This window comes from Thunnus albacares, chromosome 9, assembly GCF_914725855.1.
Source record: "Thunnus albacares chromosome 9, fThuAlb1.1, whole genome shotgun sequence".
Taxonomy (NCBI): domain Eukaryota; kingdom Metazoa; phylum Chordata; class Actinopteri; order Scombriformes; family Scombridae; genus Thunnus; species Thunnus albacares.
This window is the reverse complement of record NC_058114.1, coordinates 16,245,844-16,271,407: the sequence shown is the minus strand read 5'-3', so window position 1 is coordinate 16,271,407 and position 25,564 is coordinate 16,245,844. Positions and strand designations below refer to the sequence as shown.

At 41.3% G+C, this 25,564-nt stretch overlaps 1 protein-coding gene across 1 annotated transcript in view; it reads left to right on the top strand.

The window, feature by feature from the left end:
• The window catches only part of rnf13 (ring finger protein 13), a 43,262-nt gene that overhangs the window by 3,262 nt on the left and 14,436 nt on the right, over window positions 1–25,564 (top strand). Inside the window, exons 2-4 of the mRNA XM_044360627.1 lie at window positions 548–800; window positions 1,056–1,136; window positions 11,771–11,893. Of these exons, the coding sequence (XP_044216562.1) occupies window positions 687–800; window positions 1,056–1,136; window positions 11,771–11,893 (318 nt within the window). The 5' untranslated portion in view covers window positions 548–686. The remainder of the gene's footprint in view (window positions 1–547; window positions 801–1,055; window positions 1,137–11,770; window positions 11,894–25,564) is intronic.

The window sequence follows — 25,564 nt, the reverse complement described above, 5'->3', positions numbered from 1 at the left end:
AGGATTGGAACAGAGTGAGGTTTAGACAGCGAAACGCCGCAGTGATCGGTACGAGTCAAACATCTGAAAAAAGCATTAAACAGCCCACCGTGTTGACAGCTGAACCTCAGTACAGCTAATCTGTTTGACAAAACTAGCACTAGGAGCCAAATATAGAATCGTTTTGTCTTAACAAGCCAACAAACACAGACACGCCCAACCAACAAAGAAACCTGCATATGAAAGTTGCCCTGTTGTAGCTCACCTTGACCTTGGGTCTCCTTGTGGAAGAAAGGCAACGGCTAATTGCTCTGTTAGTAGAGAATTCCAAAAGAAAAATGAGTGCTGATGTTCACTCTGTGCAAGATCATATTATTTAGTCTAATGTGCACCAGTCTGCTCCAAGGACAGACTAGCTCACAGCAGGTTAAAATAATCGTACCTGTACCTCATTTGAGAATCTAATGTGAGGAAATGTATACATTTAAATCAATACATTTTAGCACTTTTCTATCAGTGTACAAGAGTAAAAGCTTTACATGTGCACAAACATTGGTGTCTTTTCTAGGTGTGACAACAAAGGGTGGTGTCCAGGGGTCTCGCTGCAGGCCAGTGTGTGCGGTTGTGTGTGTGGTTGTATGTGTTTATGGTTTTGTATGTTCATGAGTGAGTGGCATAGCAGCTGAGGGTTGTAACGTGATGCCAAGATGCTGCTGTCCCTGGGAATGTTGATGCTGTCGGCCACGCAGATCTACACCATCTTCACCGTCCAGCTCTTTGCCTTCCTCAACCTGCTGCCTGTGGAAGCTGACATCGCCGCCGTGAGTCATTCTTATTACAAATGCTTGTAAGGCTGTAATAAAACAGTGTGATACAGTTATTCCGACAACGGGATGCCCATGTTGCTTTGTTGGAAAACAGCTCAGCAATAATAACAACTTGATAAGCATGACAGGAATGTGTTAAATTTCTCACTCAGTTGAATTTAGATACTGTCCATTCATTTTAATGATGTATCAATCTTCATGAAATATCTTAAATCAAAAGCAATTAAATGTAATTTTCCCATCTTTCAGTACTCGTTTGACAACAAAACGGAGAACTTTGATGACCTCCCTGCACGGTTTGGGTACCGGCTACCTAGCGATGGACTGAAGGTGAGTGCAGAAGGGTCAAAGGTTATTGTTGGACTGGTTTATTTATTAACTGAGTAGGTTTGTACACTTCTATGTGATTGGGAAATCCCTACAAAGTCCCAGGTTTTTATGATACCTGGTTCAGTTGTTTTATGGCATATTTCTAATTTACAGCTCCATTAAAATTAATTTTTAACCATGAAAACATAAAAGTGAGAAAGAGTGTGTAAATCATATACAGTATGTACTAGAAAGTAAACAAAATAAACATCTGTTGGAATGAGCAGAAAATTAGAAAAAGTACGGAAAATAACAAAAATATGAGTGTGGTCTTTAGTTGGATGTGGTCATTGTTTTCACAACATGCAGCTACTTAAAGGAACGAGGAGGATGTAAAAGAAAGAACTGAAACCTGCTATTCTTCCCAAATACATGTGCAATACTGGACAGCTGCATTTTCAATGTTACTATGTTTTATGATGCTGGTAAAAGAAAACATTAGTTATGTTTGTGAATACAACAAAAAGGGGTTCAGTTTTGAATTGTAATCAGATGAGAAACATGAAAAAATGCTTTTTATTATGAAGCCAAACTCTTCATTTGCACATGCGAGTGTGTGTAGTCGCAGCTACACATTGTAGAAAGACTTCAAAAAGTATAGAAATTACACTCTAGTCAGACTTTGAAGCAGCTACATCACAGTTTATTAACATGCCGTCAAAATTTCTCCCCGACATTGCTGCTGAGGATTGTAATGACGTCTGTTGTTGAGAAGTTTCTTTATGCCCACACACGCCGGTTGATCCACAGAGCTCACAAACAGCAGGGATGATTCATGTCTGCTATCTAAGCTGGTCATTGTGGCGTTTCTCAGTCAAGAGCCGAGTTGTTGTTGCACAAAGGCTTTTGGCACGCAGAAGCTAGCTGATGGCGAAATACTTTGTGCCTTGTTTTGTGTTTGTGTATAGATGCAGGTTACGTACGACACTTATCTGGATTTAAGGATGCTATGTTTAACGTCATGACCCCACTGTGACAGTCTGACAGCTAATTTTGGCATTGCCGAATGTATCAAATGTGACCTCAGGGTATATTTTAGGAAATAGGAGGATAGGAGGAGGCTCTGGTTGAGATGATTGTTAGCATTTGCCTCACACCATAAAGTTTGAAGATGATAACAGTGAACACACTCTTTCTTGGTTAAAAAATTAATCTAATGTCAGAAAAAATCTTACATTTTTTTACGCTTATAGAACATGACTTTTTAAGGGACGTTACACTTCTTTAGCATGTCAGTGTCGGTTTAAGGAATAACACTTGTACCATGCCTGCGCTATCAGGATTGCTCACAGTGGACTATAGATGCATGTATCTCTAAAAGGGGTACACTACTAGTATTTCACTACCAAAGTGAATGCGTTCCCTTCTGTCAGTTTAGGTGATCTAAACTGGGTCATCCAGTGTGCAAGCAATTTAAAAATGATTACAGGACTTGGCTGTTAACTGCTAAACTGCTAGGATGAACTGTCTAATCACTGTGGTAAGAATAAAAACCAGTTACATCACATTGTGTATTGAGTGTATTACATGTACTGTATATTTATTTATGCCTATTGTGAGTAATGTGTCACCTCAGTCCAGACAAACAGCAAGGATTATGGCATACAGTCATGTTGCTCTGTGAGTGTGTGTGTGTGCATGTTAGTCTTATATAAGATTATGTGTTATGAAAGCTGAGAAAAGGCTTAGTCTCTTTGTCTCCCACTCTCTGTCTTAATTTCACATCGAATCTCTGTCTTATTTTTCACCTCTGCTCTCCCTGCTGCTGTCTAGCCGTGTGCCATGCAGACAGACATGCTGCCCTACTCCCTGAGGGCCAAACTCAATCCGTCCAGCACATCTCCCGTACCTCGCCTATGTCTGTGTCTGGTCAGGCAGCTAGTTGTTTCAGACAACAGCTCTGATTTGCAGCAAGTTTTTAACGTAAAAATATATATGCACATTATCACAAATTATGGCTTCAATAGAGAATGATTTCCCATCCTCCAAAGTGAGAGATGCTGAAGGTTTGCCTTGTTGGCCAAACTTGTACTCTGCAGCTGTCTTGATATTTTTGGGAGGCACTCACTCTTTGTTTGAAGCCATTTAGATTTCTAGGTATCACTTTCTTTCCCCCACCACATCCTTCCTTTTTACTAGCACTATTTGCACCTTCTTTGATTCTTAGTAAATCCAAATGAATGCATAAATCAACCTCTTTGAACATACCGTGTCTCCGTCTGTTATTTGCACAATCCTTTCATAAATGTACATACAATAAGGAAAGAGGCTCACCTTTACTCATGCAAATTACAAGGCACAAGCCTTAGTGCATCTTTAAGTAGTAATTTTCCAACAAAAAGTGATATGTAATAAGTGATTTGTTGATGTAGAGCGGTGGTGTTTTTAGTATTATGAAGTAAACTCACTTCAAATGTTGTAGTCTTGCACTAGTACAGCTGTATAACGCCTGGAGAAACCTCTGGCATCACAAGGCAGCACAAAACTGTTGTGGAGGATTCCCCACAGGGTACGAGGCTTCAAACAGAGCCTCCCCTGTTTCCACTTACAAAACCGGGGCTGTGTACAGTCGCCTCAGGGTCTCAAAGCACGGCCACTGCGAGCCTCTGCACACCCACAGTACGCAACAGTTATGCTTTGTTTAATTTCTGACATGTACAGTTTTGTAGTTTGATGTTGAACATTTTTTCAACAACATTTATGGGAACTTTTGCTTTTATTAGACACTCAAGGTTGAGAGAAAGAGTAAAAGAGGCCCTGAGCTACACACAGTGTAGACACAATTCAGGGTTGTGAGATTTTATTTAGGCACGGCACTGGCCAAGAATCGACACCCAGCTTAAAATAACTGTGTTCCCTTTTTGTAGCCACATTTTGGACGTGCCATTTGGGTTTCAGGCTTTTTGTTTTTACTTCATTTTTTTGTGCCCGCTTTCAACTCCACAATTATAGGTTGATGTGTAGAGACAGACTGAGAAGAGATGCTTGAGTTTCCTATGGAAAGTCTTTGTGGTTTGTATGGCGCAGCGAGAGGCAATGAGGACCAGGTTTGAATAATGGTAAAGTCCCTGAAAACACCCATGTTTTCCTTCTTAAAATATGTGAAAATAAAGATTAAATATGTAAAGTAAGATGTTTGGGATTTAGAAAAGTGGCCCAAGGAGCCATCTTCAAATTATTATCAGTTTACAATCACATAAGACAAAGAAAAACAGCAAATCCTCACAAAAGTGAAGCTGGAACTGGAAAATGTTTGTAATTTTTGCTTGATCTTTATCCAAATATATTTGGCGATTAATTTTCTGTCAAGTAGACTGATGATTTGATTAATTGTTTTGTCTCCAAAATATTCCTTTATGCATAACATAGAAGTCTGTTTGTCCAGACATCACAAAATAATTGTTTTAGTAGACTTCTATAGTGTTGTCTCTATGTCTAATACTGCTTCTAAACATTTCAGACTAGCTTAAAGATTTTGCTGCTATAGAACCAACAGAATGGTTTTGGACTATCAGTTGGTAAATGCCAGATTTTACACAAATCGTAATTCACTCAGGTCCTAATTGAAATCTAGATACAAGAACTTGAATAAAGTTGTTTGTTCATCTGAGAGTTTTTCTGCGAGAGGATAAAGGAGGAAGGAAACAGTCCTCCACATGACATGCTGAGCAAAAGGCACATGAGGAGGTTGCATGCTGGAAGCTGGTACCCTACGTATATATCGTGTATATATCTTCAAGTAGCATGAGCTACCTGTGACCGTGAGGTTTCTCTCTGGGTACCACGTCTGTCTACTTTCCAGAAACGTGCAGGTTAGGTGAACTGAAGACTCAAAATTGTCCATAAGTTATAGTAGAGTAGAGTAAATGTGTTATCCCTGGGATAGACTGGGGACTTGTCAAAGGTGAACCCTCTCTTGCAATGTTAGCTGTAATGGGCTCCAGCCTCTTCTATCCTGCATAAGATATACAGGTATAAATAATGGTTGGATGGATGGATGACATTTTCATGTTCTGCACCCACATGGGCACACATAAGGTCTAGAGATACCAATTTGAAAAAAAGATCTTATTCCTGGGGATGCATATGAGCAGCCATATGTTATTGGTTCACTATTGAATGGTACCGCTCTCAATACTGCATAGTTGGAGGTAACAGTTGAGTAATAGAGATATTACTACTAATCTGTAGGCAGTAAAATTGTTAGGGGATTCCTAAAAACCCTGTGAAGTCCCCTAGAGGTCTCTGAACCTTTTTTTTGCTCTAAGCCAAAGGTATTAAAAGCTGATTCTAGTGGCCAAAAGGTCATTTACAGATTGTCTGAGACAATTTGTCTCCAATTCTAAACAAGTCCAACTAATATTATACAGAATACATATGTGATGTGTGCTCCCCTTGTATGAAATAACACATGTTGATCATGCTTTGGGTTTCAGCAAATAATACAGGAAATGGTCAGCACCTGTGTCAGAATCTAAGAGGTGAAATGTTCACACTGAGGGTTTTTTTTGTCTCATCAATGTTTTGTCATAGAGATGAAGGACTAATGTGATTGTCTAATGCACCAACATGAGTCATTTGTCTTGTGTCTAGTTCTGGTAAATGTACAGTAATGGCATGCATATAAAGGGGGTATGAACCCGTTATAACTGCCTCACAGGATATAGTGATGATTTCTATTCCCATCAGTGTCTATATGAGTTGGTGTATGTTAATAGTAATGGAAATGAGTTTGTGTATAATTTATTTACTCTGTCTTCTCGTTAACGACAAAGTTTCAGGCCTAACTTGCTCAATTTCCCCACCCACATTTTCTCAGCTAGTGACCCAGAACAAACCCACATTTTTTACATTTAGACTGCAGCCGCCCCAGTTCACTGGCATTCCTATCCAGGTTGAGTGCAGTAATGGGATAAGCTTCAGTAAGAAGGTTAAGGGTTTCTGCCACAGCACCCTGGTAATAAATTTAATAAAGATTGTAATTATGGAATAATAATGTAATGATAAAAGGTGCAGGGTATAGAGATGAAAACACATCTATCTGTCTGTGAGGAAGCTCTATAACTTCACATGCTTCCTGTTGTGATCATAGACACGGTGTGTTGTGGAGTGGTGTGGTGTGGTGTGGAGTGGGGTGGGGGTGGGGGGTTGAGGCTGTTGAGGCAGTTGAGGCAGGTTTAAGTGGGGAATCTAAACATCGATGAGTCTGAGTGCAGAGTCACACAGGCTTTAATCTGCTTACAGGAAGCCCCAGTCAGGCTAGAGCAAGTTATTAATTCCTATGTTTTTCCTTTGCTGAACCCAGCAGCCAAATCTGCAAACAAGCCCTATAGAGAGATTTTCACTGACAGGATTAAGTGTGATTACTGCAATAATTTTGGAATAGTCCACCAGAGAAATCCTTTTTTTTTCTCTCTCTTGAATTCTGCAACAACAGAAAATCCCTCTGTGTTTGAATGAGTTCAAATATCTGCTAACACCCATGCATGACAACAGGTGCAAGTTCAGACACTAACCAAGCCTTTCTGAACATTAAAGAACATACCCCGCCAGGTGGTTATCAGCCAATTGAGCCAGTTTATGGGCTTCACACTGGAGGCTTCAGGTTTCCATTACCACTTGGGTCACTTTTACTACAATTACATGTACTTGTGATATTGTAAGGCACTTTTGATAAAATAATCCTCCATATAGTCTTTCCCCTACTCTACTTAACTTGCCACCCTTAAACTGTGCAAGTTAAAATGCTTCTCTATTTCAGCGTCACACGCTTGATGAATGATTTCCCCTCATTTGCTGTCTAGACTTTGACATCTTAACATAAAATACCCAAAGACTAATGCAATAGTGGGAATTTCTTTTGGTATTGTTACAACACAAAAAAATGTCCGGAAGGCGATTATGTACTGTCCTGTGGACAATACACTGTCAAGCATTGTCCTTTGTCCTTTGATGTTGTTTTCAGAAAAACTTACAGTTTACATAGAAGCATGAATTCTTCCCAGCACACACAAACAACATGAATTCATATTCACAGTAAAGGAGGAACTACAGGATAATGAACAGAAAAATATTGTTACATAATAATGCTTCATGTCACAGTTTGCGTTCATGCAGCTGTAGCTCAGAATCTGGTAGAACAGTGGAATTATATGTCCTTTTAGTTTGTAAGTATTGTAGAGCTGCAACAATTAGTCGATTAATCAATTAGTTGCCATCTACTACATTGATCTTCAGCTATTTTGATAATCGATTGATTGTTTTGAGTTTCTCTCTTTTTTCTTTTTTTTTTTTTAGAAAAAAAGTCAAAACTTTCTGATTTCAGCTTTTTGAAATGTGAATATTTTCTGGTTTCTTTAGTCTTCTATGATTGTAAACTGAATATCTTTGGTTTGTGCACTGCTGGTCGGGACAAAAGACATGTGAGGACGTCGTCTTTGGCTTTGGGAAACAGTGATTGTCATTTTTCACCATTTCCTAACATTTTATAGACCAAACTACTAATCAATTTATCAAGAACATAAAAGACAGATTTATCAATAATGAAAATAATTGAAAGCTGCATCACTACAATCTTGTGGTGTCGCACAGACAGCATTTCATCCATGTCTTCTTTCAGGCCACGTTTTCAGGACCCCCCTCCCTCCTTCCTCAGTTATTTCCTGTTTTTCACCCCGCTCTCTTCTCCGCATTCTCTCTCTCTCTCTCTCACTCTGCAGTGCTGGCAGGTGTTTGTCTTTTAGATCCTTTTTCACCCGACAGAGGGCGCTCTTGCCCCTGCTTTCAAAGTCAGTAGGAATGTGAGGCAGTGGCACAGTGATGTCATGGAGCAGTAAAAGGCAGGGCTGCACTTGGAGGAGGCACCCAGAGGTGACGATGGCAAGGGTGGCGGGTGATTCCTCACATCCTTCTCCTTCCTGATGTATGCACTGTTTAACCTTTCACATGCCAAATGTTGAACCCACAACTAGGCAGTGAATTTAGTCAGCAACTTTGTCTCCCCTGTTGTGGGGCGGTAGTGCATCCTGACAAATATGATGTGTCACTGTGGTTATTTCCCATATGTGGCTGTCAGTGTGGCAGCCAATAAGATACGGTCACAGAAAATCAGTTTGCTGCTAGCTGACACCAGCCGTGTGTGTGTGTGTGTGTGTGTGTGTGTGTGTGTGTGTGAGTGAGACAGAAAGTGCTGACTCTCCTTGATATACAGGCTGGGTTTTTTTTAAAGCGTTGGCTTTAAGAGAGAGAGTCCCACAGCAGTCCACACTTCCTGTCTACCACCCTGCCTCTGACACACACACACACACACACACACACACACACACACAGTGGTGTTAGTTACACTTGAATATGGGCAGCAGCAGTTCAGAAATGTATATCACATCAGGTCCCTCCCTCCTCATCTCTTGTCTCTTCTCCTTTCTTCATCTCTTCATCATTTCTCTGCACTGGTTATTCTATCCTCTTTTCTCACCCTGTGTCTGCTTCTCTTTGCCTTTCTATTTTTGTCTCACTCATCAGTGTTTTTGCCCTTTTGTCTGTTTTCCAGTGGATTTCTAAATTCTCCTTGCCTCCATATTTGTGCCTTTTGCAGTTTCCGCTTTTGTTCTGTTTCCCTTTATCACTCTGTCAGCCTCTCTGTCTAACTCTCTCTCTCTCTCCTCACTATCTCTCTTTCATCAGTCACTTCAAAAGCTGTTGGAAATGGGACTAAGACAGGAAGCAAAAGAGAGAGAGAGAGAGAGAGAGGAAAATGAAGGACCAGACTAAGACCTTGACACACTGAGAACAACAGCATCCTTGAAAGCTACTAGACTCTGTAATATATGCAAAAACGTAAAACCATATACACTTGTAGTCATACACACAGGGAAGGATACACACACACATAGCTTTTTGTGTCAGTAATATTCTTCATTCCAGTGCAAAATTCTGTATTCATTATGCATGCATTACCATGTTAAATTTATGTTAGATTTGCCAGTGTTACATCTGAAGCCCCAGCAAAACTCCCTTTCGGCATCTTGTTCTCGTTTGTTTTTCATCTGTGGTTGTGATGAGTGTTGTTAATTTGGGAGCAGTATAAAGGTTGAAACAACGCAACTACACGATAAACAAGGATTTAATAAAAACGGTTCCAAGAATCATAAAAAAAACATCAGATAATAAAGCTTTACAATCTCCAAGAGGAATGTAAGACTCAAGTTTGAGGGCAGTTTGCAGTTCATTCCATTTAAAAGGTGCAAAGTACCTGAAACCAGTTCTGCCAACATTAGTGCAAACATGAGGGATAACTAAGGTTAAGTAGTGACAGGACTGGGTACTATACTTAATGAGAGAAGAGATGTGAGGTAGTTTGGAAGCTTTATAGATGAATAACATGAGATGGTTATTTCTTCTTGTCTGTTAGGAAGTCCATTCAACCGTGTGATACAGAGAACAATGATGAGTACGAAATTTGTCATTTGTGATAAAGCGTAATGCACTATGACACACAGGGTTTAACTGCTGAAGTGTTGATGGGGCAGCATGATAATACAGAATATCTCCATAGTCAAGGATAGACATGAAGGTTGACTGCACAATAGTTTTACGGTTGGAAGAGGACAGACAACCTTTACCTCTATACAAGAAGCCTAGTTTGATTTTTAATTTTTGATACAAATGTTGATCATGAATCTTGAATGATAGTCTGCTGTCAAGCAAAATTCCCAAGTATTTGTATGACTCAGCAAGAGTAATATTGGTGCTATTTAAAGTTTTAATGGCAGGATAGCCAGAGACACTGGTGGAGGTGGAGAATACCATGTACTTTGTCTTTTCTGAATTTAAAACTAGTCTGTGATTAAGGAGTGATAACTGGAAAGCATTAAAGGCAGACTGAAGATGAGTCAGGGCGTGGGCTGGGGTGAAGCCTGGGGCATATAAAATTGTATCATCTGCAAAGAAACGGACATTGAAGTATTGATTATGAAGAATTACGTTATTTATGTATAATGTAAACAGCAATGGACCAAGGATAGACCCCTGAGGCACCCCATTTCTGATGGTAACAGGGCTTGACTGAGAACCATCAACAACAACAGTCTGACTTCTCTCTGATAGAGTGGAAGAATTAAGTGTGACTTCATCTAGACCTATGGACTGTAGTTTGTGGGGTAGGATTTTATGATTGACGATAACAGATGCTTTTGAGAGGTCAACGAAGAGAGCAGCGTTAGTGTTAGTGTTAGCGCAGTGTTATCAATGACTGAAACTGCAGCTGTTATCGCCTGGGTAATATTATTATTACCTGGGCAAAAACCAGACCATTGTGGCTGTTGTAAGTTTAGTGAATCAATAAAGGCGCACAGTTGTAAATTGACCAATGATTCTAGGATTTTTGCTAAGAAATGAAGTTTAGAGATTGGACGGTAGAGATTGAAGACATCATCACTTTTGTGTAAGGCACTTTTCCACAAAGCTGGAATCATGCCTGTTAAAAAGGTTTGGTTAAAAATATGTACTAAATGTGGACAGATTCAGGGGGCACTTAGATGAAGAGGATATGGGTCAAGATTATATGCACCAGTGCTTTTGATAGATGCTGCTGCTCTCAGACTCTGGGTCAGGGATCTGACACTGGGTCCTGGGGTGTTACTTAGGCCCACTGAGCAAACAGAGAACAGAACAAGTCTTGTTCTTTAGTGCTGACACATGTCACTTGCTATCATTTTTCATGTAGCAATGAGCCAACTATCATTTATCAAAGTGGGATTTTGAAAATATTTTTCAGCAACTTGCTTACAATCACACAGTCCCGCAATGGTCAACATTCAAGTCCATTTTATTTGTATAGCCTAATATAAACAAATCACAAATTTGCCTTGGTGGGCTTTACAATCTGTACAGTAATACAACATCCTCTATCCTTAGACCTTCAATTTGCATAAGGAAAAACTCCCCCCAAAAAAACCTTTTAACAGGGAAAAATGGAAGAAACCTCAGGAAGAGCAACAGAGGAGGGATCCCAGAAAGGACAGACGTGCAGTAGATGTTGTGTGTACAGAATAGTCCAAGAAAGCAAAATTACAGACAAACAGGAAGACAAAATTATAGATGGGTTGATAACATACATGACACGACCAGCGGTACCTCCGAAAGTGAGCTAATGACCATTAAAACCACTTTGAATCTGCAGACATGTGCCTTTTAAACAAAAACCAAAACTTGCTCCTGTGTAGCTTTTTATTTATTAACATTAGAGGACACAAGCTCGGATGCAGGAATGAGTGAAACTGAATGACTGTGAAGCAAGGTTATTTTATTTTTGATCAAAAAACTATTTAAAGTCAGTCATTAAATGCCTCTGGAAAACACACAATCCAGCCTGTAAAATGTTCTTAGTTTGTCAACCAAAGACTTCGGGCTGTTCTTTATACAAATAGTATAATACATGTAACCTGTTAGATAGAAGCGTTGGATATATCATTTTAGAAAACTACTCCTCAGTTCTCTCAACTACCGGTGGGACTTCTAAGCCGTGAGTTAGATGTGTATCACCATACCACAAGCATGATTGTTTGATATCATGTCTGATGATGTCATCCCCACAGGGTTTCCTGATTGGCGCACGACCAGAGAATGCTTGCGAGCCCATCGAGCCCCCTCCGAGGGACAACCTGACAGGCGCCTTCATCGTCCTCATCAAGCGCTTTGACTGCAACTTTGACATCAAGGTACAATGATTCACACTGGTCGGTGTGTTTGTCTGTCTGTGAGCTGAAATGTAGAATGTGTCTCTTGTTTGCAGAGGTGGAAGTCCTTCCTTAATTAATCACACCTAACTCTAACTCTAACCATCTCTAAAGTCTTATCCCATCTCAAATCTTTCATCTCCCATCCTATCTCTTAACATAACCAGTTTTAGTCTCATGACTAAAACAGGCTTCAGTGCTCAACAGCCATAAGTTTATTTTTTTGGAAACTGTAAACACTGTTTTAGTGCTTTGCAACACCTGGAAGTAATCAAAAACAATTTATTTCAGCAGCTGTTAATTCATAAGGGAAAACTGCCAAAACTATAACAGCTTGTGCGTGGCAGACTGACGTATGTTGCCTCATAATACACATCAGTACTTTGCGTTTCAGGGTCGGTTTCTCTGAAGCTAGATCAGCTGGTTGGGACACAAAAACAGGAAGAGGCCATTTCCCTAAACACAATTTCCTGTGTGAGCATCTATCCCACCACTGCCTCCTGTCTTTTCTTTATCCTCCCACTGCTACTGTGGACGTGTGGAGTCAAACCTCTCTGTTTGCCTAATAAGTCAGCGAAGCAGCTGAAAGATGGCGAGACCTGATCTCCATTAGTCAAGCGAGGCATCAGGGCCACGTGCAAGGCAGAGAGGGTGGTGAAGACACCCTCTCCTGTGTTACACTGGAGAGGAAGAGATAGATGCTGACAGAGGAAGATCAAAGAGAGGTAGAGAAGAATGAAAGTCATGGTTTTTCTGTAAAACTCAGTTAACCTATGCAAAGTCACTCACACTGATAATAAATTAACCCAGGATTTGAGCTGAACTGGGTCAGCTGACAGTGGCACATTGTATTTTAATTTGCATACAAGTGAAGTATAGAAAATTTCTTTACCAGTTTCAGTGCCTCTGCCAGTTTCCCAGTAAAAAATGAAATACTAAACATGACAACAAATGTTTGGGGTATATCATTTAAGGACTTATGAGGCCTCTGATACATTTCTTGGTATCTCATTTCAAGATATTTGCTGTCAAGCAAGCTTTTACAGAACCTGCAGACATCCTGAAATTGTTGCCAGATAGTTTAAGGTTCCCCCGTGATGAGAAAAACTTCAAATTTGCTGCCTGAACACTTGATAAATTTGGCAGTAGAGTTGGCAGTAAGTGAATTACTGAGTTTCATTATTAATACAGAACCCTCTGCTGATTCCCGAGGATGATTTGTAGCAGAGGTTGAATGATTCAAAGTGAAGTTTCCTCCTGTTTATTTCTCTTTTGGCTTCGAGAAGAAAAGTAAAATGTCCAAATAGTAGATCTGTTCCTGAACACATCTCATGTTTTTAATGGATTCAGAGCAAAAGAGAGGGAAGAAGAATAGAAAGGAGAGAGAAGGGGTGAGGTAGAGGGGGGGAAGAGAGCTAGGATTAAGAGAGTGAGAGCAGGTCTGAGTAATGGGGTGAAAGACAGGAAAGCATGCAGCGTCTTGGCATCTTTCTGTCTACGTCTTTCCATCTCTCAGTCTCTTACTGTTTTACTTTTCAGTCTTACTTTTCCCCCTGTACCTTCTTGTGTTCATTCACTCTCACACTCCCTGTTCTTCTCTCTCATTCAATCTATTTTATTCGCCGTCTTTCTCCGTCTCTCAGCCAGTCTCTCCTCCACACTCTTCTTTTTATTTTTTTTATTTTTTTTGCTCTATTGTAACTCTGGAGCAGCCTTACAGCCTTATATGGCCTCACTGCATCACACACACACACACACACATGCACACACACAGAGACACATACACAGAAACATGTTGACAGACAGGGCAGTGAGGTGTTCCATGGACTAGAGTGTAACCAGACTCCACATAACTGTGTGTCAGCCTGACACGCACAATATATACACAAAACACACACACACACACACACCAATCTCTCTGATCCATGTCAGATTTGCCATTTAACCTCCTGCAACCCTTTAAAGGAGCAGCTTTGACTTGTTAAAGTTTACTCACTTTTATTTGTTGCTGAGCTCTGGTGGCGCTCATTCTTCAGTTTGTCCCAAAGAAAATATTTCTCACCCAGACAGACTGTTTTACTTTCAAAGTACATGCTGATATTCAGGCCAAATTTAATTTGTTTAGTCAGTTATTGAGTAAAAAAAATGCCAAAAATGTGTGTGTTTTCTATCATCATAAACTGAATCTTCGGGTGTTTTAGCTGCTGGTTAGACAAACACTCGGCTTTGAGCTCCTCGGATAGGAATTTGTAATTATTTTCAAGTCGCTCTGTGTCTGCTGTAGACGTTTCACTGCTCATTCAAATTAAGGCAAATATTTCCTTAAGGGCCTGTTGACGATGCTACTTGTCCGCCCACCTCTTCTTCATCTATGCTCCTCTGCGTGTGTCATCTTTTGGCTTCCCTGTGACATGTAAACACGCTCTGGTCTCACACCATCTGCTCCTATGAGAAAGGTGATTTCAAGGTCAGCTGTTGTGAGGCAACAACTTTTTTAACTTCTTTTTGAACAAACTGCAGGTGATTTACTGTTTTTGTAAAAACTGAAATTTCTGAATTATGGATTTCTTGATATTTCTTACCAATATATGTATTGCAGGTAGATATTGTCTACTAAGACAAAAGTTAAAAGGTTAACACATTTATGTTTTGTTGACTCATCTCGTCCTGGTGACTTATGTCTCGTTCACTGGCTTGTCCTGTAGACTTTACTTCGGGATGATGTCACACAGAAAAAATATATTTTCTAGCCTTTGGGAAAGTTTCATAAATATTAAATCTTCACTGGTTTAATAATTCATAATATAACTGGTAATAGCTGACCGTGTTTGCTGTTTGAGGTTTCTGTCAACTGCTTTACAGATCTTTCTCTTATAATGGTGGTCGAAAGGGGAAATACTTTTTTTGTTGTTGTTGCAGTACCGCAGGTGGCCACTGGGACAAATTGGCAGCATGGCTGACTTGCGGCTTCCGTATCCAGCTCTTTTAATATCCATGTCTTTACTTATGTTCTAACTTCTCATCAGAACTCATGAAGATGGCAGAGTTTAAGGTTTTTATGACAATAAACTAGTAGGCTGGAAACTAGACCCTAGCTGAAGAGTGTGTGTGTGTGTGTGTGTGTGTGTGTGTGTGTGTGTGTGTGTGTGTGTGTGTGTGTGTGTATGTGTGTAGAGGCTGTCTTTCTCTTTTGTTCTTTATTTCTATATCTCCTTTCCAATCTCTGCTTTTTCCCCTCCCTTCAGCACCCTGTGTCACTGACTCCCTTTATTTCCTCTCCTCTGTCTCCCTTAGGGTTGCTCTCTCTCCCCCCACACACACAGACACACACACACATATATAACTTTAGGGGTATTTACATAGACTTACATTCATTTCCTGGGGACTTACCCTAACCCTAACCATAACCACTTCTTGCCTAAACCTAAACCTAACCCTAACCTTAACCACTGACCCAAAATTCTGCGTTCCACCAATTGGGGACACGGCTTTTGTCTCTAATTGCACAAGCTGTCCCCAATTAACTAGTCTTTAGTCTGGTGTGTTTTCCTGAAAGTGACTTAAGTCAAGCCCCCTCCCCCCTACACACACACACACACAGTCTGTCTGTGAGGTCTGGAGGTCAGACTGTATGACTTTAGCCTCTGGCTTACTGATTGCTCATATCTACAGACATCATCACATGTACACACACATATACAGTTCTTTCTGTCTCTCACACACACGCGCACACACACACACACACACACACACACACAGCTGCAGCTGCCCCTTCCTCTGCCTCTCTCTTTCCCTTTAGCAGTCTTTGTTCAGTTATTTTTTTTCCTCTTACTGTTGTCTCTCTTTCTCTCTGTCTGTCACACAAACACACACACAATTTGTCTCTTGCATTCAGTGGTCTACCTCTCTTTCACACACACACACACACACACACACTCCCTCCCTTCTAGCCAAGCTCAGTTCCCTCTAGAAGCTGCAGGGGAAACAAAGGAATAATAGATTCCATCTTGACTGAGTCGAGGCGCTTGTCTGTGTCTGTGTGTGTGTGTGTGTGTGTGTGTGTGTGTGTGTGTGTGTGTGTGTGTGTGTGTGTGTGGCGCGCAGGGGTGTCACCCCCAACATGCTCGCCGTTTCATTCCATTGCCTCCCCCCCCGCCCCCCCCCTTAACTCCGTCCGTCTGTAGCCTCCTCTAGGATAGCATTTAGCATCCAGTGAGCAAGAGCAGAGAGTTTTAATGGATCTGTGGCCGTAATGGGCAATAAAACGGACGCTCACCCACACTTAACCCTCTGTCAAGTGTTAGCGCGTCCAACCGTGGAGTGTGTGTGTGTGTATGTGAGAGGGAGAGAGTGTGTATGTGAGCTCAGTATGATAAGCCATGACAGAAAGGAGGTCGAGTGTCGAGAGAGAGTGTTAGAGATGGGGAGGGCTGACTCGGATCAAGTCAAAGGGGTGTTAACGGGCACACTCGCTTAGTGTGTGTGTTTGTGTGTCCGACAGAGACAGGAAAATAATAATAAATAACATTACATTTAATTTGTACCCACACTTTTCATTCATAGTGAAACTCAAAGTGCTACAGTAGAGTCAAGGGTCTGTGCAGCAGAGAAGAAAGCTCGCTCCCCCATGGTGTGGAACTCAGTACCGGGGGCCCGGAGGAGCAAACTGCTGGCAGATCTGAGGGCGCGGGTGGAGGTTTGTGGTATGATCAGCTCCTGTAGGTAGGGAGGCGCATGTACATCGATGGATTTGCATGCCAGTAGCAGGACTTTGTAGTCAATCCTGAAGGAGACGGGGCGCCAGTGCAATGAAAACAGAATTGGTGTTATATGTTTGTGTTTTCACACTCTAATCAGGATCTTGGCAGCGCTGTTCTGGACCGGAGCTTCTTGATGCTCCTGCCAGAGATCCCTGTAAAGAGCGCATTGCAGTAGTCCAGTCCAGAGGAGACAAAGGCACGGACAAGTTTTTCTGCATCTGATGGAAGATGACAAAAAGAGGAGAGAGCATTCCTCCATGTCTTTTCCCTCTAGAAAACAAATCTCCAGAGAGAGAGAGAGAGGGTTTGCACTTCCTGTACACTGGGATTCTTTGAGGGGGGAGGGCAGAGAGGGGGGGAAGGAGGGGGTAAGGGGAGGAGGAGGAGGAGGAGGAGGAGGAGGAGGAGGGAGGGGGGGTAGGACAGGAAACTCAATACCCTTTTCCTCCACTCTCCCTCCCATGCCTCCCTTCCTGCTTTGCAAGATTCTTTGCAGACTGTCCGTCCGTCCCACTGCTGCCCTCCACACACACACACACACACACACACACACACACACACACACACACATCATGTCTATACATTGAGACATAATGTCCTAGTTATGCAACATGTACTGGGATTATGTAGAGCTCTGTGGAACCACGTTGTTCCCCTCTCTTCTTTTTTCCGTATTTTCTGTCTTTCACTCACTCAGTCTCTCTTTACTGCCCTCTATGTCTTTTTTTTTTAAGTACAGTGTGGTCGTATACTAGGAGAAAGAACTTCAAAACTGAACTAATGAATGAGTTTCCTCTTGTTTCTTTGGAGTGATTATGTGGCTGTTAACACTCACTTGGAAGAGAGATTTTTTTAAAAAAAATTGGTGTTGAAAGGTGCAGGTAAAAAAAGGAAGACAAAAACAAATATAAGCCAGGTTTATCATGTTATATCACGTTCATTTAAATACAAGTTAATCATTGAAGACAATCAAGGTGTTAGTTATCCTGTTCTGTGTATCGCTAGATTCTCGGTGTATTGTGTGTATGTAAAAGCTCCCAGTGCTTCTGGTCTGGTGGAAAATTCCCCATCTGAGGCCTGAGGTCAAGCTACAATACCATCCAAAACCTGCCAGGCAAAGGCGAGTTCAGACTAAACGTCCAGTCTGGTGTAAATGACATTTTGTCCCGCCAGGAAGCCGTGTACTCCAGGTGACAGCGCAGAGATTAGGCAAACTATTCACATTCACCGACATTTACCAGAAGAGTTCACTCTACAGTTGTGAAAGAGACGATGTAACGTAATTCATGTTGAAGTGACATTTGTTATAACAGCATGGCTGGACATCCTTCCTTCTATTTGAAATTGTGTTATCATGTGGTTTGTTCTGAGTAAAAACTTTACCGAAAGTTCAGGAACTGCAGGTCCTCAAAAAGAAAAGAGAGTGTTCGTAAACTGGCCGGTTGAAATAAATACGCACAGGGAGGGAAAAAAGGGGAGTAAAAATGAAATTACCTGCACTATAAAGGCTGGCATTGTAAAATCAGCATAATATACAGAACTGTGTAAAAGTTTTAGGCCATAATAATGCCATAAATACTTTTTATTTCTCAATTAACGGTACACCTGCATACAGTTTTTCAAGGTACTTGGCAGGTCGGTCGTTCCTGCATCTTAAGAGAACTTGTTACAGCTCTTCTGTGGATTTAAGCATCTCAGTTGCTTCTGTCTCTTCATGTAATCCCCCAGACTGACTCCATGATGTTGAGATCAGGGCTCTGGGGAGGCCATTTAATCTGTTGCAGGACTCCTTGTTCCTCTTGTCGCTGAAGATAGTTCTTGATGACTCCGGCTGTATGTTTGGGGTCATTAGCGATGCTGCAGAATACATTTGGGACCGATCAGCCTCCCTGACGGTACTGCATTATGGATGAGAATCTAAACATCTAAAGTGCCTAAAAGTTCTGCACAGTACAGTATGTTTCCACAACGTTAACAACGACTTACAAATGAGAAGTAAAGGCCTCTCTCTGAGAATAGTCTGGTCTAAATGAATTAATAAAAGCTCTGGACATGATTTGAGAGTTTTCGGTTGGTGACTTTACTCTTTATTCTTGATTCATTTAAAAAAAAAAAAAAAAAAAAGTGATTCTCTCCATTTCTGCTTGACTCTCTACTACAACCTGGTGTATTTTCCTAATCATTTTAAACAGAAGGGGGCAGAGAAAGCCAAAAATGGTTGAAAAATTTAAAACACAAGCATGAGACAGACTGTGATCAGTCTTGTGAGTCCAGACTTCAAATGACAGCGAGGCTTCATTAGCTTGTTTGTTGCTCATAGCTCTCTGTTGCAGCTTCATGTTTGTTTTTTTTATGTATGACGCACACAAGATTAAATAAAAGTTTACACTTAATTGGAGTGGAAGAAAAATCTGGTTCACGGCGGTGATGTAATCCACGGCAAGTTACAAAGTGCCATCGATTGACAGACGATCCATCCAGTTGAAATGTTGCTGCGGGACTCGAGTGAAGGAAAAAAAAAAAAAGAGGGCAAAAAGACAGAGGTGAAAGTCCTTCAGCGTATCTTTAGGTGTGGCAAAGCTACTTCCTCTCTTATTTTTTTTTAATCAACAAATCAAACACGTCTGAAAAGATCTTGATGAGCTGGGAGCGGTCAGGAGGGCCGTGTTATTTTCAGTAACACTATAATCTGTCTACTCAGCCTCAGAGCGAGTGGAAAAATATGAAAAATATGACTTTGCTTTTATCAGCCAGAGCTCAAGTTAGTCAGCATTTGTTCTGGTGGCTGGTAATTTCCCATCTAACCTTGCTGCATACCTCTGCCTTACAGTAAGTGCATTTCATTGTGCAGGATGTTTGTGCTACAGTGACTTCACAGCCCTCCAGCTACACACACACACACACACACCACACACACACCACACACACAACACACACACACACACACACAGACCCCAGTTTTTATTCAAACAATGATCTAGCTTCCTTTACACGCTCACTCAGTCTTATGACAGGGTATGACTATGGCTGACTGGATGTATGACTAGCTTGTGTGTATGTGTGTGTGTGTGAGAGAGAGAGAAACTGTGGCTGTTCGTTTTTCTGAGCTGCTGTTATGTCTGTTGCAATTTGTTGGGGCAACAAATAGCTCAGATTGCTTCCTTTGACCTATAGGGCATGCAACACACACACACACACACACACACACACACACTCATATAGACAGCTGATATATACACTACAAATACTTAAATCAAAAACTAGCAAAAATTGGTAGAAAATAAGTACAAATTGGCGCTGGGAAAACTCATTGACATGTGTTTGAGTTCTCTTTATAACATTCTTTATTGCAAAATTATAGTCACTCCGACACGCTGAAGATCTTTGCATGTATTGCAGCTGTGTGGCATTATCCGCGTACTCTGCTCCTCCCTGCAGTTTGCAGTTTTATTGAACTCTTTATCTAATCAGCAGTCTGGACCTTGAAACTAAAACCCGCACAACATTCCTCTGAAACACCAAGGAGAGAGAGAGAGAGAGAGAGAGAGAGAGAGAGAGAGAGGGAGGATGAAGGAGAAGCGGGGGGAAATGAATGAGAGAGAGGGAGGGAGAGAACAAAGGCGGGAGGGTGGAAATATCAGAGGAGGAAGGGGCTGGGCAGAGTTTTGGAGAAGTTGGCAGTCAGTGTGATATAACAAGGGTAATGAGGGCAGAGAGGAGGAAGAGGAGGAGGTTAAACTCAAGAGAAGGGGGTAGGTGAGGAAGAGAAAGAGAGGGAGTCCGGGAGGGAGGGGAACTAAGAAGGGAGGAGATTTTAAACAAAAAAAAAAAAAGTAGAAGGGTGGCAAGAGGACGAAAAAGGGTAGGAGGAGAAAGCTTGTAGAGAGGGGGAGAAGAGAGGATGAGGAGAAGGAGAAGAGACTGCAGAAATAATGAGGAGAGAGAGAGAGAAGAATAAAGTGGGAGACAGTTAAGGGAGGAGAGATGAGGAAATGAGGATCTGATTGGGAGCTGCTGTCCAAACAGGAGAGCAGCAGAGCAGAGCTCACCTGTATCTGATTCAAATTTGAACTGCTGAAGGTTTGTATTTTTACAGACCTCCTAACAGCCTTTTTTTTAGATGTTCTTCATGATTAGTCTTTTTTTTTCTTCTTTTTAATCAATGGGTGGAATTGATGAGAGGAGGAAGATGAGGAGGAGGAATATGGGTGGTTAAGAGGAAATAGAAAATTAGGGTAAAGTAGAGGAAAGACTGAGAAATGGCGACTAACAGGGCAAGGGGGCATACGGGACTACTTTTTATTTCTCACACTGCCGGGAAACGATTGAACAAATGCTTCAGTGACAGAAAAAAACGACAAGAAATAGACATTACATTTACTGAATCTTGATTCATACTTGACCCGTGATAGAGAAATGGTCAGTGGGGTAAGAGGACGATGACGGGGGAAAAACAGGAGAGGCAGGGAAGACGAGTCGACCTGTTTTAGCTGCAGCACTGCATGAAGAGACAGTGCAGTGCCGGCTGCAGATACACACACACACACACACACACACACACACACACAGGAGTGAAGATGCAGTTATTATTGACACGTACACACAGTGGTGATGCAGCAATAATTAGTGATGCTATCAGCAGTCTGTCCACACTACAAGTGTTAGGAATCCTTATACAGGAGTGTAAGGTAGATATAACCTGTGTATGCGGGCGTGTTTTACATCATAGTCGCTCATTATGATGACAGATGATTCGTATCTTGTATAATGAGCTCTAACAGAATATTTTCACGACAAATACTTCATAGCGCAAGGAGACACAAATACAGATCAAAATCAAGTATTTCTTGTTCTGTGTGTCTCGCTCTTTTTGGGATTCAAACGGTTAAATCCAGCATCGGTGAGTCAGGCAGCTCCAGGTGGCACCGTTTACAAACCTCCAGTCAACTGTGACCAATGGGAGACACACACACACACACACGCGCTCACATACAAGCATCGATAGTGCAGTGACCTGTAGTGGAAAAAACTAGTTTGAAATACCTTTTTTTCCATTTTACAGTTGACTGGAAACAAGTTTTTTTTTTTTTTTTTTTTCTCCCAGCAACACCTTCCTTCACATTCTTACAGTCCCACACATTCACAGGAAGCTGCTCGATACAAACACACAGCGGACTGCCTTTGGCCTCCAAGCAGCTGCAACCTTCTCGTTTGAGGGCACATAAACTCTTACAGGCTTCTGTGTACTCACTGTAGAAACATAGTTAAGCACGTTCGTACGGTCAAATGGACACATTTGCGAAACAGGTGAAGTGCAGCAGCAGCTTCGTGCGCAATCGCCGGACAAACTGGTGGAATTATTTGTACATCGGTCCTCACAGTGTGACTCTGCGATTCGCCTAAAATACAATGTTTGGATGTATTTGGGGGATTTAATTTTCCAGTTCAGTGTCTCTGTTTCCAGCTTCATCCTATGATCTCACGGTCAGCATTTAAATTCTCAGTCATACTTATAGTGGCTCATATTTAGTTCTGCTGGAACCAGGAAGTAAAGATGGAAAATAAATGTGGAAGAAGAGCGGAGGAGTTGATTTATTTCATTTTTAGAGGAATAACACAAATAAAACCTAACGTATGTGATTACAACGTCGAGATTTTTAGTTTCCAGTTCCTCAAACACCATGAGTCAATAAATCACATGACATTAATTACTTCACTGTCTAATAAATCTGTCAGTTATATCACAGTCAGTCTAATTTCTGCCTTGACTGTGGTCTTATTTATCACACGGTGTTTTTAACCTCCTGATTGGTTCTGGTTTGGGCTCCAAAGCAACAGCCAATTAAGTCTATTTCCGCTTTCAAAAATCAATAATTGGTCAGTTAATAATGAATGAATGAATAAACCTTCAGTGTCTGTGGTGCAGACCAAGTCAAAGTTGATGAGAAAACAATCATCAGATGTTTATTTTTTTTGTACTTCAACTTGGCTTTAAATCTTTGGCCTGGCCTGATATTTTTCCCTTTTTTTTCTGCAAAAAAAAAAAAGGAAAAATAATGTGGAATTTGGAGGGCAGAGAAAGAAAGAAACAGAGCTAGACCTTTCTAGTGCCAAGTCATGCCGTCACATGACAACAAAAGATGTCAAGATGTCCTTGAGAAAGGCACTTGGCCTCCAGTTTTCCCAGTGTAGCTGCACAAAAGCTGCAGAGGGCAGCTAGCTGCAACTTTAACCACGAACAACAAAGTACAGAGAAACATGATGTTGCTATGTCAACACTGCTTAAATAAAGATTAAAAAGTTTGACCTAAAAAGTGAAGCTCTACGTTTATTTTGTCATGTTCTTGCTATGAAAATTACTTTTCAAATATGGCAATGTTTTGAAGTTTTGTCCCCTTTTTTCCACAACATCATCATAATCAAGTTGGGTGTTTGCAGAGTGAACATGATTTTTGGTCCCTCGGGGATAACAGCAATTAAGTGTTTTAATGATGGCTGTTACACTGACATGGAAGATGTGCTACAGCTCAGCATGATGGTCTGCAGATGGTAGAAGAGCAGATGATTCATCCTTCGTGTGTGTGCGTGCATGTGCTTGTATGAGTGTTTCTAGTCACACATGCTTTTCCACTATTGACTTTTTTTTTTTTTTTTTTTTAATTTCCAGAGGTTTTATGTCTGATTTTCCTTCTCTTCTTTTTCCTCTCTCCTCTCCTCTCGTGTTCCCCCCTCTCCTCAGTCTCAGGAATGCATTGAATGTCCTTATCTTTGCCCATGCAAACATAGGGGTGAGCCAGCAGCAGAGGTTGAATTCCTCTGCAGATCCCAGGCAGACAAACCACACCACACCACACACACACACACACACTGGCACCGAGAAAGCCTCCAGCCAAAATGGCTCCTTATTCTAACTGTAAAAACATGCTGAAACTGCACTGAACCAAACTGAAGAGAAGAGTTACTAGGCAGAGTAGCAGACTAACTTCTTCTTCAGCACTAAACTGTATATAAAGATGGATATAGCTACCTCAGACTGAAGCTAATGCTAGCTTAAACTAACCAACGTTTGCTACTTTAGCTAAATTGTGCTAACAGGGCAGGTATCATAATTAAGTAACATCAAACGTATCGACATATTACGACAATAGCCTGACTCAGTGCAAGTCCAGGAGCAGAGGAGAGCAGCAGGCGAGCCAACTGTCAATCACAGCTGTCAATCAACACCCACACTGCAGACATCAAAGCTACTGTAAGTCTTCAAATCTTATTCATGGAGCAATAATGTCCAAAATGACCACCAGCACACTTATGAGAAGGCCTGAATTTAGCAATTGAGGCCATAATGACTCATTGAAAAAAATGACTAAGTATTTCTAGAGAGAAGTTGAGGCTTTTTGAACGTGAGTTACCTGGAATCAGGGACTTCTTCACTGGCTTCAGCCTCAAGCCGTGGTAGTTGTTGCTTGGTCATGACCTACATTTGACTTTTACTGGTCAGGAGGCTTTAGGAAGTAAATCATGACCTCCAAATGATTATTGGTAATACAAGAAATTGACCGGCACACAAATGACTAATAATGTGTCAGCCACACACACAACTTAGCATTTGGTTACTTACCCATTCTGTGTGACTTTATTTCCAATAATGTAGACGACCAGCTTGTCGAGGTATGACGCTACATGCACATACATAACAACATCCATGTCAACCTACCTGGAGTGCTAGAAAGGTTGGGTTTTACGTCAAAAATCCAATCAATGCCAAAGATGCGAAGCTGCAACTAATAATTTTTACTGTCAGTACCTTCTGTATCTTTTTTGTTTAATTACTGATTCATTATGTGGCCTAGAAAATGTCAAAATACAGACAATGCCCATCAGTAGTGTCTTACAATCACAGCCTTGTCACAGAAATCAGGAATCACCTTCCACCTAAGCCCACTTTCCTTCCTCAAAACACACACACACACATCCAGACACAGTATTTTGTGTGTGTGTGTGTGTGTGTCACTTATTCAGACAGGGCCTGCCCCCAGACACACACAGTAGCCATTGATACCTCCACACAATACACCCTCATAGGCAAACACATGGGATCACAATGCTTCGGCTGCTGTACACGCTGCTTCACGTATGCCTGTGCATAAAATTACAATGACAAGAGACAGACAAAAGACAGTGCTGTTCTGTTTTAGCGTCCATGCAGGCCTCAATACACACACACACACACACACACTGTTCACCCCTCACAGGTCTAAATGGATTTCCTTGGAGTACAATGCTCGTATAAAGAGGCCTGTCCGAGCTGCAGGGCCAACACACTGCACTCACACAACCACTTATTGCTCAGGTCAGTGTGAGCGACACTCTTTTCTATTATTTAACAGAGCAGATGACTTTCATGTCTTTCAGATTTTGACTCAAACTATAAAACAATATTTACACAGCACAGCTGCAAAGCACTGTCTGGCTTTCACCGTCTGGCTTCGGGTCAGCTGTTAATTCACCACCAGAGGTGTGGCACATGCTCTGTCTAATAAATGACATCAGCATGACTTAAAGGAACGAAAACACCCTTGGATCGTCTCGCTATGTTAAATATTTTAAATATGCGATGTTCAGTGTTTTGCTCACTGACAGCTGGAGAAACAGCAGCACCAGTAAGAGCTTTATATTCTGGTTTGACAACACGAATGTCATCTTACAAAGAGCCAGAAATATAATGACACAAACATTGGCCAGTGAAGTGTGGATGAGGTTGTTGTTATTGTGAGTTCGACTTACAGAACAACTCTTAAATTGGGATGTTTCTTTGATTGACTTGACAAACTTTAAGTTAAGTTTCTCCTAGCAACCGCCAACGCAGCTCCCGGTGATTAAAAATAACATTGCG